This window comes from Neomonachus schauinslandi, chromosome 4 (genome assembly GCF_002201575.2).
Source record: "Neomonachus schauinslandi chromosome 4, ASM220157v2, whole genome shotgun sequence".
In the NCBI taxonomy this organism is placed as follows: Eukaryota; Metazoa; Chordata; class Mammalia; order Carnivora; family Phocidae; genus Neomonachus; species Neomonachus schauinslandi.
The window spans coordinates 44656051-44668418 of NC_058406.1; the positions used below are offsets into that span (position 1 = coordinate 44656051).

The 12368-nt window shown below is 39.5% G+C and overlaps 1 protein-coding gene across 1 annotated transcript in view; it reads right to left on the reverse strand.

Annotated features, from left to right (window-relative positions):
- FYB2 (FYN binding protein 2) overlaps positions 1–12368 on the reverse strand; it is a 93983-nt gene that overhangs the window by 40427 nt on the left and 41188 nt on the right. Inside the window, 2 exon segments of the mRNA XM_021684455.1 lie at positions 4670–4703; positions 4898–4932. Coding sequence (XP_021540130.1) covers positions 4670–4703; positions 4898–4932 — 69 coding nt within the window.

The following is a 12368-nucleotide window of genomic DNA, read 5'->3' on the forward strand; positions in this document are numbered from 1 at the left end:
ACCGTGCCCCCCATTAAGGCCATCTGCTAGTTCCATGATGATTGGGGGCGGTGAGAGAGGGCTGGCTTCTAATCCCCACTATATATCCCTCTTTCTGCAAGTCTACGATTAACCTTTCTAAAAAAAAATCAAATTTTCTCATTTATAAATGAAAGGTCACAATGCCAATCTCCATGGTTGCCATGAGAATGAAATGTGAGAAAAAGGTTGAAAGCCTAGCATTGTTCAGAGCATATAAAGGACCTGCAGTAATTGGGGTCCTTGTCTTCATGGAAGCATTTGCTGTGTTAGAATTACCCAATTCTTATTTCTCATTGCACATTGTTGGTATTTCTCCTAAAACATAGCTGCCTTGTTGATGTACATGCCCTTGGTAATCCATCTTGCCCCTCAGGTCCTGTCCAGTAGTTTCTATATAGCTGGATCTCCATAACAATTATCAAATTAAACTCAATATGGTGACTTCTAGGAATACTATGAGGGGATGGGGTACGTTATCTCTGCTTTGAAACTCTTTTGTGGCTCCACCCTGACCTAGAGTATAAAGTATAAATCTGTGCTGTCAACAGTGGCCACTGTCCATGTGTGGCTATTGTGCATTTGAAATATATCTGGTCCAAACTGAGCTGTAAGTATAAAACATACTTGGATCTTGAAGAATTATGAAAAAAAAAGACTATAAAATACACCAGTAACAGTTATTATATTGATTACATGTCAAAATGATAATATTTTGGATATACTGGGATTAATAAAATATATTATAATTTTACCTGTTTCTTTTTACTTTTTAACATTTGGCTACTAGAAAAATTTTAAATGACATCTATGGTTTGCCTTATAGTTCCATTGGACAGGGCTGGTCTAAATGGTAAATTAGGCCTGGAACATACATTCTGACATTTTCACCTGGCCAATTCCTACAGGTCTTTCAAGATGGAACTCAGCTGTCAGCTCTTCAAGAAAGTATGCCCAGAGTCTCATCTCTGTGTTCCTACAACTACTTAGCAGTGATTATATTATATTGTAACTTCCTACTGAGACAGTCATTTCCCCCTCCAAATAGCCCCTTACCCCCAACCATTCTGGCCTCCACGCCCATCTTGAACCAAGGGAAGAGAATATATTCTATTCATTTTTGTATCTCAGAATCTAGCAGCATCTGAACAGAGTAAAAGCTCAATAAACAATGAATTAATCATGTGACATGGGCCTCCCAAGTGCCAAGCACCATGCTAGATGCCGGAGGGTAATTATGGGGGGCATGAATCGAGGCAGGCCAGAACTCAAGGAGAGAGATGAAACAGGCTTCCCCCATGACCCAGTGTTTGTGTGTTTAGCCTCCGCCAGGGAATTTTGATACTTGCTTCTCCAGACCTCACCGACCATGTTTACTCTAATGCATTAAAAGTAACTCCAGGGGAAGAATGATAGACACAGACTCTGAAGAGGTGGGTCAGAGCACAGCCTTGCCAAGGTCCTGGTTTGGACCCAGAAGTATGAGCGGTATCAGGAACACCAAGAACAAGAAAACACAGGCCCTTCTCACAAGGAGCTCACACACAAGAAGGGGTGAAGAGAAGGAGAGTGAGGATGAACTGGCATGTTAGCAAACCAATGACACACAGTGATGTTAGTGCAAACTTGTGAACCTTACAGGGAGGAGCCTGGCTACTTCTCTCTGAAGGAGGGGACTTAGGAAGGCTTCTTATAGGTGGGAATGTTTGAAGGTCAGTAGATGTTTACCAGATCGTTAAGTTGGGATGAATTAATGAATTAAGGCAGCAAAGGCACAGAGATTTGAAACAGCATGGTGCATTTTGGAAACTAAGTTCTTTGGCAGTCACATGATGGTTATATGCCCAGTTGACTGTGTGATTCCCACAGTCCAGGAGCCCCTGAGGGTAGTGGCCAGGTCTCCATCACTGCTACCGCCCCAGTGGTTAGCAAGTGGCTGGCCATGCTGGAGACTCAGTAAGTGTTTACTGATGGGTGTGGTGTGGGCTGGAACAAGGCAGGAGGGAAAGGCCGGGCAGGACCCCTGAGTACCTTCTCTGCACCAGGCACCTTATGAGGTGCTGGGAAAGCTGAACCGGGGCAGTCTCTGCAAGCATAGCTGACCCATCGAGGTAAACTAGTTCATGCATCAGAGGGCCGGTGGTTGGATTAATGCTTTTCCATTTGAAGATAAAACTCACCTAAGTTCTTGATGGAGACCATTCTTCCAAGGCTGAAAGTAAAGAGGGAAATGGTCATTTTCATAAACCAATCCAAACCATGCCTTTGTTGTATGATTACAGATCTTTAGAGACTTGACCAAAAGACCAGGCAGGTGAGGTCTCAGCATGGAGCAAAGGTGGACACTGACAACAGAAACCTCCAGGAATCCTGGCCGGTGGAAATGAAGGTCAGTGGGAAAGGAAGAGAAGCATTCCCCATGTGACGGTGCATTCCAGAGGGAATCATCTGACTTAGAATAATAAATTGTCCTCTGCATGCTTTTCCAGGAATGCGCCTGTAGAATAAAGCTTTCCCATCATTTGGGGGAAATACGCACTTGTGATACCGGAGCAGTGTTTCAGCGGGCAGAAGTAGCGACACAAGTCATGCTGGGAACTCTCCCGGGCTGGCTGTGCACCCCCTGATCCAAACTTCGCTCATATAATCTAGATTTGGCTCCGTTAAGATTATGTCCCAATGACTACAATGTAGCTCATTTATTCAGTTGTCACCAAGATCTGATTCATTCATTATTCTGAATCTAGACAAGAATGCTGAAGAAAACAGAAAATAGCTAAGCCTTGAAAATGCTGCTCCCAAGACCAGCCTAAAAGCTCATTTGCCCTCCTATGAGGAGAGCCCCGCAGGCCTTCATTCAGGGACGACCGGTTTTTATTTTCCGTATAATTCTAACAACCTGGATGGTAGAGTGACAAGTCAGATGGACCTCAGCTACATTATTTACAGGTGGTTGAGCCTCTCTGAGCCCCCAGTTCTGCCCTGTAAAATGCAAGCAGTGAAACTAGCTCACCAGGGAGCAGGGAGGATGAAGCGCTCCCACGTTTGCGCAAATGCCTGACACAAAACAAGGACTTGGTACAGGCTTTTCCACGTGACAGACTCCCTGCTAGATGCAAAGATATTGACAGAGAAAGCAGAACTGTCAGAGAACAGAAAACAATGACAGCAAACAGACTTGGGGTTTCGTGGGAAGACAACTAGCTCTGAACACCTAACAAGGGACTAAAATCATCATCATTTTTTTTTTTTTTTTTAAGATTTAGCACAAGCAGGGGGAGGGGCAGAGGCAGAGGGAGAAGCAGGCTCCCTGCTGAGCAGAGAGCCCAACGCGGGGCTCAATCCCAGGACCCTGGGATTATGACCTGACCTAAGGCAGATGCTTAACCGACTGAGCCACCCAGGTGTCCCAAGGGACTAAGAGCATTTTTATAAAGAAGAGTGTGAACTGTAGCCATTCAATCCCTTACGTTCCGGAGGATTCCATGTTATGAAGACAGGGTGAGATCAGATTCCACCCACCCAAACAAGAATACTGAGATGAACACAATACATGTCTGAAAGTTAAGATTTTAAAGTTAAAAATACAGGGCGCCTGGGTGATGTAGTCAGCTAAGCGTCCGACTCTTTATTCTGGCTCAGGTTGTGATCTCAGGGATGTGGGATCGAGTCCCGTGTCGGCCTCTGAGCTCGGCACGGAGTCTGCTGGAGATTCTCTCTCTCCCCCTGTGTTTCTCCCCCTGTCATCTCTCTCTCTCTAACAAATAAATCTTTTTAAAAGAAGTTAAAAATACTTTAATGCTTTTTTTCTTTTGAATGAGATAAACTCTAGTTATTTACAGAGTTCACTTGTGCAGAAAAGTTTATTATTTTGGAGATACTGCCGGATAATTGAAGCATTTTAAGAGAATGTTTCTACTCTTGTTAATAAGAATAATCATTTGTAGTTTTCTAGCTAGAAAGTGTAGCTAGAACAGTCCTTTCTAGTAGGTGTAAGAAAACAAGCAGAAAGATGAAAGGTCTTGACTAAACGAACCCGGTGAGGAAAGAGTGAACCTTCACTGGTACAGTTACAACATGAGGCGAGCACCTCGTGTGCCAGGCGCTGTACTGGGTGCTTAGCTACTTTTGAGTTCTCTCAGCAATTCAGTGAAACAAGTATGAACCCCCTTATTTACTGAGCGTCCACTACAGCAGATGCAGTCACCACAGGGCATCTGCTTCCTGCCCTCATGGAGAACACACCATTTTCCAGAAGACACAGCTGGAGCCCAGAGAGGTAAGATGCCTGGGAGAGATGCAGGCGTTTACTATCGAATGGTTTCTCTGAGTTTACCTGACTCTCGTTCCCACAATGACCCCAGATGTGGGTACTTCCATTATCTCTATTTTACAGGTGAGGAAATGGAGGTTCGCGACCACATGGGCAGGTGCTGGGACTGAGGCCAGCAGGGACTCTGCTTGGGCCCTAACCAAGTTGCTTCAAGGTGGCACCTCGCACCATGCCCACCAGGAGCCAGAAAATGTGCCTTCAAAGAGCTGGTCATCCTCCCGAAAGTGCAGGAGATACAAATTTGGCTTGTGCTACAGAACTCCTCTCTCTGGAGGGACCGTTATTAACGGCCAGTTGATGCTGGCCGCCATAGATAACGGGCCGGGAATGGGTGAGGGCCAGCTTCTCCCTCCTCCCCACACCACCTTTTCTATCTCTGTTATTACAGGAGACAGAATCTTAGCAGCTGGAGCCTTGGAAAAGCCTCAGGAATCGGGAGAAAATGGAAAACAAAGACCTTTCTCCTTGCTCATAAAAGAAACTCCTTTACAGTCAATTCTGTATACCTGTTATAGTTATAAAGTTGGTAGAAAGAGGAAACAATACCTTTCGGGGTTCTTCAGTTTCGACTTCGTAAGTTGCTAAATAGGAAAAAAAAAAAAAATGATATCAGAGGCAGTTTATTCACCGTTTCTTACAGCACCCAGGATTTAAGCAACTATGAGGGATAGCAGAGTTCAGTTTTCTCAGCCTCCAGAACATGGATCTGTGTGAGGCTTTGACCCGGTGGTCTGGGGAATTCCCGGGTCACTGACCATGGCTTTAATCTCTGTGGGGATTTCCAGGATGGAATGTATGGTCAGTGAAAACACGTGAAACAATTTTCACTTTCCTGTTTCGGTAAATAGATATATACTCCATGCTTAAGAGACAGCACTGAAATTTAGTGGTTGCAATCGGAAGGGGAACGTGAAACGGAAGGGAAAGGAAAAAAGCCCCCCTCCAAAAAAAAAAAAAAAAAGGCTAGATCCCACTTCAACAAAATGAACTCCATAGCACGCTTGTAAGTGTTTTATTCCTTGACTGTTGTTTCCCTAGCACAGCTTGAAAAGAGGAGACTGGCCACCAACGGAGGTTTGAATTCCTTTTGATTTTTTTCTGATCGTTCTGTGGATTTTACTGAACGATGTGATGCCAACCTTAATTATTAACAAACACAAGTAGTGGCAAGAATGTGGGCTCAGAGCCCAGTTCTGCCACTTCCTACCTGTGGGATTGCGGACAAATTACTTCATTTCCTTGAGTCTCAGTTTGCTCACTTGAGAAATGCAGTCAATTAGTACCTGCCTTACACAGTTAATGGGGAGATTAAAGGAGATGATGTAAAAAATGGGACATGCCTAGCAGAGCACCAGATATTGTACAGAAAGTGATGGGTTTTTGATAAAACTGATTATTTTTCTTTGCTGAAATGTCATCTCTAGAAGTTCCCCCTACTATTAATGAATATCCATGCATAATAAGTAGGACTCCCCCTGTTTTTCTTCTCTTTCTTGCTGCTAGGGTCCTGAGGCTTTAGTTTAGAAAAGTGAGCAAAAAACATGTTGTATTTTTTTTTTTTTTAATTAGGCTCCATGCCCAGTAAGGAGCCCAGTGCGGGGCTTCAACTCATGACCCTGAGATCAAGATCTGAGCTGAGACCAAGAGTCGGATGTTTAACTGACTGAGCCACCCAGGCGCCCCTCATGTTGCATTTCAAGGTCATTATTATTCTATACATACATAGTCCATTGATAAAACAAATGAAATCCTAGGTTTTCTTTAGGGATTGCCTGCACATGTTTGTTTGACACACAGACCTAAAATTCTTGGTAGATGATTAATACTATGCACTTCAACTAGAGTCATTGTACACTTTTATTTTTACTGATTTTTTAATCAAAATGTATTATTTTGGCATTGCTTACTTTAAAATATTTGTTTAGCTATTTATACATAATAAATATTTGCTTATGATGCAGTTTGCTCCATATCCATTCCAAATATGGATTTCTTTTCCAATTTTAAAAATGGTAAGTCCCCTCCCCGAACTGATGTATCATTCTTTGTTTTTCAAAGAAATAACAAATCATGATGTTTTTGCTTCTCACTGCCACCTGGGGAGAGGGGAGATATTATTATTCTGTCTTGGAAATGGGGAAACCAAGGCTCAGAGGAAGCTTACTTGCCAAGGCCGCTACACAAAAATACACACTGAATTAATAATGCATTCATAATTTGATTATGATTTTTTTTAACAAACTAGAGGTTCTCCAGAGATAAGTTTTGCCATCACAACTTGCTCCCAAGGAAGGAATATAAAGGACAAAGGACTGTACCCCAGGGGGTCAGGAAGGAACAAGGAATCATAACAGGAGGATGCAACCCACAGCCCTGGAGCGCATTCTCTCCACTTTGACAAGCTTTAGTCCAGCTGGGGGAAAAGGACACACATCACAAGATGGTCCTCAGTACCCTCCAACTGCTGGCACCATAACATGACCACAGCTTACAGGCTTTTTCTCCATGTACTAACTCCCTGTGTGACCTTGGAAAACCAGGAGCTGAGAGGACTCTTACTAATAATATAAAAACAGTAATAAAAATCAGCTAACATTTTTTACACTTACAAATAGCAGGGACTATGCTAAGTGTTTAAATGTATGATTTCACTTAATTCATACAATGATCACTCTTGACACCCCCATTTCACTGAGGAGGAAGCAGAGGCTCAAAGAGTGAAGTTAACTTGCCCAAGGTCACTCTGTTAGCAAATGGCTTTCAAACTTTCTCCCAGCTACGGAATCATTCATTTAAGTGGAATATTGCCCATGAGCATACCAGAACTTCTCTGGTTGGCGTTATCCTCAAGGTCTCCAGTACCCCTCAGGACAGTCCTAGGGCTTAGGAAGCATAGTCTGAATGCCTGGTCTAGATGACCTGAGGACAATTCTGCAGAACTTCTAGAACAGCCTATATCCTGCTTCCTCACATTCTGTATAAAAGGGCAAAGCCTCAGAAAGGCACCCATGCTGAGCTATGCACCCCCAAGGGGATGGTCTTTGTTTTCCTGGCATTAAGGGACAAACTCATACAATGGTGACAGTGAAAGCTAACCACCTCATCCTTCTTCTTTTCCTCCCTTTCTCTCCCCCTCTCCTCCAGAAAGGTAGCATTTAGATTCCTCACCCTTGGTGGACAGAGAATGAAAGAACGATCCATTTAAAAAAAAAAAAAAAAAAAAAAAAAGAAAGGTCCTGCATCGGGCTCCCTGCTCGGCAGGGAGTCTGCTTCTCCCTCTGACCTTCCTCCCTCTCATGCTCTCTGTCTCTCATTCTCTCTGTCAAATAAATAAATAAAATCTTTAAAAAAAAAAAAAAAAAGAACGATCCATTTTGAGTTAATCTTTGTAGAAGATGAGACTTACATTGAGATTGATTGATTTTTACCTATGGATATCCAATTGCTCCAACACCATGAAAGGCTAATGTTTCCTCCATTAAATTCCCTTTTATAATTTTGTAAAAAAAAAAAATCAGTTGGACACACTTGTGTAGGTCTCAGTTCTGGGTTCTTAATTCTGTTTCATCATGCTATGTGTCCTTCCTTGCCAATGCCACATAGTTTTGATTACTACAGATATAATTCTTGAAATCAGGTAGTCTGCTACCTCCCAATTTTTCAGGTTTTTTTTGTTGTTGTTGTTGTTGTTTTTAGCTATTCTAGTTCCTTTGCTGTTCTATATACATTTTAGAATGATCTTGTCAATATATTAAAAAAGAAAAGATCTTGCTGAGATTTTTATAGGAATTACATTAATCTGTCTATAGACCTGGGGAGAATATTTTTTCTACATGGAGTTTTCCAATCCATAAACATTGCTGGGAATGGCCAGCAATCCCTGTACCGACGGATGAAAGATTACTCCAAACTTTGCTGAGAAAGAGAGGAGAAGGCAAGGGGGTCAGAGACGAAGACCCTTTGCTCTTCTTTGCTCCAGCTTTTATTGGTCCTTCAGGATAATCACAAATCCTTATCACTGTTTCTCAAGCACGTGATGTGTGACAAGGGATCTTACTGAAACTAGGAGGATCTCTTTACAGGAAAGATACAATATGCTAATCTGCGTGTTCTACGAGTTCTGCTAAACATAGCCTAAGGGACAATGCATACGTCTCTTAGATCACAGGGTGGCTGTTTGGGCTAAGAAAGCTTCGGGGAAGGCAACTCCCCACGGCATTCCAACGGCAGAGTGGTCACGTGGGCCTCAGCATTCCAAAGGCCTATGCCCTTCTCTGAAACCCTCCCTGTCCTTAGCGGCCTCTGTGTTTCATTTTAGCAAGTCAGGTATTATGGCAGATTTCATGCTCTACATTAACCCCAACAAAACATGGTATATCTCCCCCATTTATGTAGGTTTCCTTTGAATTATTTTATCAGCAATTTGTAGTTTTCAAAATTTAAGTCTTGTAACATTTTGTTAGAGTCAATTTCTCTTTCTTTAGCTATTGTGAATGTTATAGTATTTTCTGATTTTAGTGTGTTCATTGCTAGTATATAGAAATAGGATTTTTTAATTCTATTTTGTATCCTGTGACCTTGTTGAACTCATTTATTCTTCTAAGATTTGGTTTTTTTTTTGTAAATTCCCTGGAAATTTCTACCTAGGCAATCCTCTCGTCTGCAAATAAGGACAGTTTAATTCTTTGTTTGATTTGTATATCTTTTATTTCCTTTTCTTGACTTGTTACACTGGCTAGAACTTCCAGCACTATATTGAATAGGAGTGGTAAGAGTGGACATCCTTGCCTTCCTTGTTCCCAGTCTCAGGGGAAAGTATTCAATGTTTCTCCATTAAGTATCATATTAGCTATAGGCTTGCTTTCTTTCTTTTTCTTTTTTTACAAATGCTCTTTTTTTCAAGTTGAGAAAGTTGCCCTCTATTCTTATTTTTCTGAAGGTTTTTACCATAAATGGGTCTTGAATTTGTCAAATGTGTTTTCTGCATAGATTGATGATTGTGTGATTTTTCTTCTTTAGGCTGTCAATAAAGATTTCATTGATGATTGAGTTTTTTGAGTGATCTTTGAAAATCAAACTAGCTTTGCATCCCTGGAATAAACAGCATTCAGTTATGGTATAATTCTATTTTATGTCTTGCTGAATTCTATTTGCTAATATTTTGCAAAGGATTTTTATGACTATACTCATGAAGGATGTTAATCTGGAGTTTTCTTGTGCACATCTCTGTCTGGTTTGCTATCGGGGTAATACCAGCTTCTTAAAATGAATCAGTAAGTGTTTCCTCCTCTTCCATTTTTCTTGGAAAGATTGTATAGAATTGGTGTTAATTCATTTTTAAACATTTGGTAGAATTCTCGAGTGAAATCTCCCAGGACTTTGAGATGGTCTTTTTGGGAGTTCTATTTTCTGTTAATTAATTTATTTTTAAATTTTAATTCCAGTATAGTTAACATACAGTGTTAAAGCTTTTTTTTTTTTTTTTTTGAGTTTTAAAATTATGGATTCAATTTCCTTAACAGTTATAGGGCTATTCAAATTATTTATATTGAGTGACTTGAGGTAATTTGAGTTTTTGAGGAATTGTTCCATCTTTAAGTTGTCAAATTTAGATATGTAGAGTTGTTCATAATATCCTCTTATTGTCCTTTTGAAGTCTGCAAAGTTTGTAATATCTTTGTTTCATTCTTGATACTGTTCATTTGTATCTTCTTTCTGTTTCTTTGTTAGACTTGCTAGAGGTTTGTCAATTTTATTGATCTTTTCAAAGAACAAGCTTTTCCTTTCATTGATTTTCTCTACTCTTTTCTGTTTTCAATTTATTTCTGTTCTTAATCTTTATTCTTTCCTCCCTTCCACTTGCTTCAGATTTATTTTTCTCTTCTTTTTCTATGTTCTTGAGGTAGGATCTTAGAGTTAAAGATTTTCCTCTTTAATGTAAGCATTTAGTGCTATGAATTTCCCCTCTGCATTCCTTAGGCTGTGTCCCACAGATTTTTATATATTTTCATTTTCATTCAGTTCAATATATATATTGATTTCCTTTTAGAAATGTGTGCTTTTGTTTTTAAGTGTTTAGAGAGTTTTCTGTTACCCTTTAGTTACTGATTTCTAGCCTGATTACATTGTGGTCAGAAAATACACTATGATTTCAATTTTTCAAAATGTGCTGTTTTATGGCCCAGAATATGGTCTATCTTAGTATATGTTTATGGATGCTTGAAAAGTATATATATTCTGCTCCTGTTGCACCTTCTATAGATATCAATTAGATCCTGTTGCCGATGATGTTGCTGAATTCTGTATCCTTGCTGATTTTCTGAGTAGGTGTTCTGTCAATGTGGAGAGAGGGGTGTTAAAGTCTCAAACTATGAGTCCATTTGTCTATTTCTTCTTTCACCTCGTGCTTCACATGTATTACAGCTCTGGAGCTTGGTGTACACACGATTGTTTTGTCTTCTTGATGGATTGACCCTATTATCATTACATAATGTCCCTCTGCATCTCTCATAATTTTCTTTGCTCTGAAGTTCACTTTATCAGTTATTAATATAGTCACACTGACATTCTTTAAATTTACATCCTCCAATCTCTCTCTTTTAATTGGTATATTTAGGTAATTTACATTTAATGTAATTAATGCAATTATTGCTATATTAGGGCTTAAGTCTGCCCTTTATTTTTTATTTTGTGTTTGTTCTTTTTTTTTTCTTCTTTTTGATATTTCGTGCTTTCTTGTGGGTTATTTGAACATTTTTTAGAATTATTTTTTATTTACCTATAGTTTTTTTTTTTTTTAATATCTCACTGTATAGCTGTTTTAGTGGTTGCTCTAGGGATTATACTATATATACATGTAACATCACAGTCTACTGGTATGGACATTTTATCAGTTCATGTGAAGTATAGAAACCTTATTTCCCTCTATGTCCCTTAACCCTTTCCTTATAATGGCCTTATGTATTTCTTTTATACACATTTAGAACTATATCAGATAATGTTAAGAGTTTTTGCTTCAACCATCAAACATAATTTTAAAAACTCAAAAGAAAGAAAATATGTCACATTTACTCACATTTGTATTCTTTCCATTTTTCTCTCTCCTGAAGTGACGGTCCAAGGTTCTTCCTTTTATCATTTCTTTTCTGTCTAGAAAGCTTCCTTTAGCCATTCTTTTAGGATAGGTCTGCTGGAACAAATTTTCTTAGTTTTCCTTCATCTGAGAATATCTTGATTTCCCCTTCAGTCTTGAAGGATATTTTCACTGGTAATAGGATTCTGGATTGATAGTTCTTTTCTTCTTGTACTTGAAAAATGTTGTGCCACTTTCTTCTGGCTTTTATGGTTTCTGATGAGAAATTCAGTCATTCAAATTGTTTTTCACCTATAGGTAATGTATCATTTCTTTTGCTGCCTTTAAGATTTTTACTTTTTATTTTTTATTTTTTTACAAGTTTGATTATGTTTTTGTGTGGATTGGGTTTACCCTGTTTGGGATTTTCTTGGCTCCTTCAATCTTTTGTTTAATGTCTTTTACCAAATTGAGGAAGTTTTCAATTTCTTCACGTACTTGTCCAGTAGCATCCTCTTTCCCCTTTCTTTCCAGTACTGCAGTTTAACACTTGCATTATAGTCCCACAGATCCTTGAAGCTCTGTTCCTTTTCTTCCCCCATTCTGTTTTCTCCTTATTGTTCAGATTGGGTAATTTCTATCATTTCTTTCAAGTTTATGGATTCTTCTATTCTCCCCATTCTGCTGTTGAGCCCATCAGTGAGCTTTTAATTTTCTCATTGTATTCTTCACTTCTAAGTTCCTATTTCTTTTTCTTTACACCTTCCATTTCTCTGCAGAGACATTCTATTTCTTCTATTTTAGAATAGAGTTTTACTCTATTTTTTGTGTGTTTCAATCATGCTTGTAGTTGCTCACTGAAGTATTAAGAGCTGCTTTAAAGTCTCTGTCAGAACATGCTAATACTTCAGTTGTCTCAGTGTTGGCATCTATTGATCATCTCTT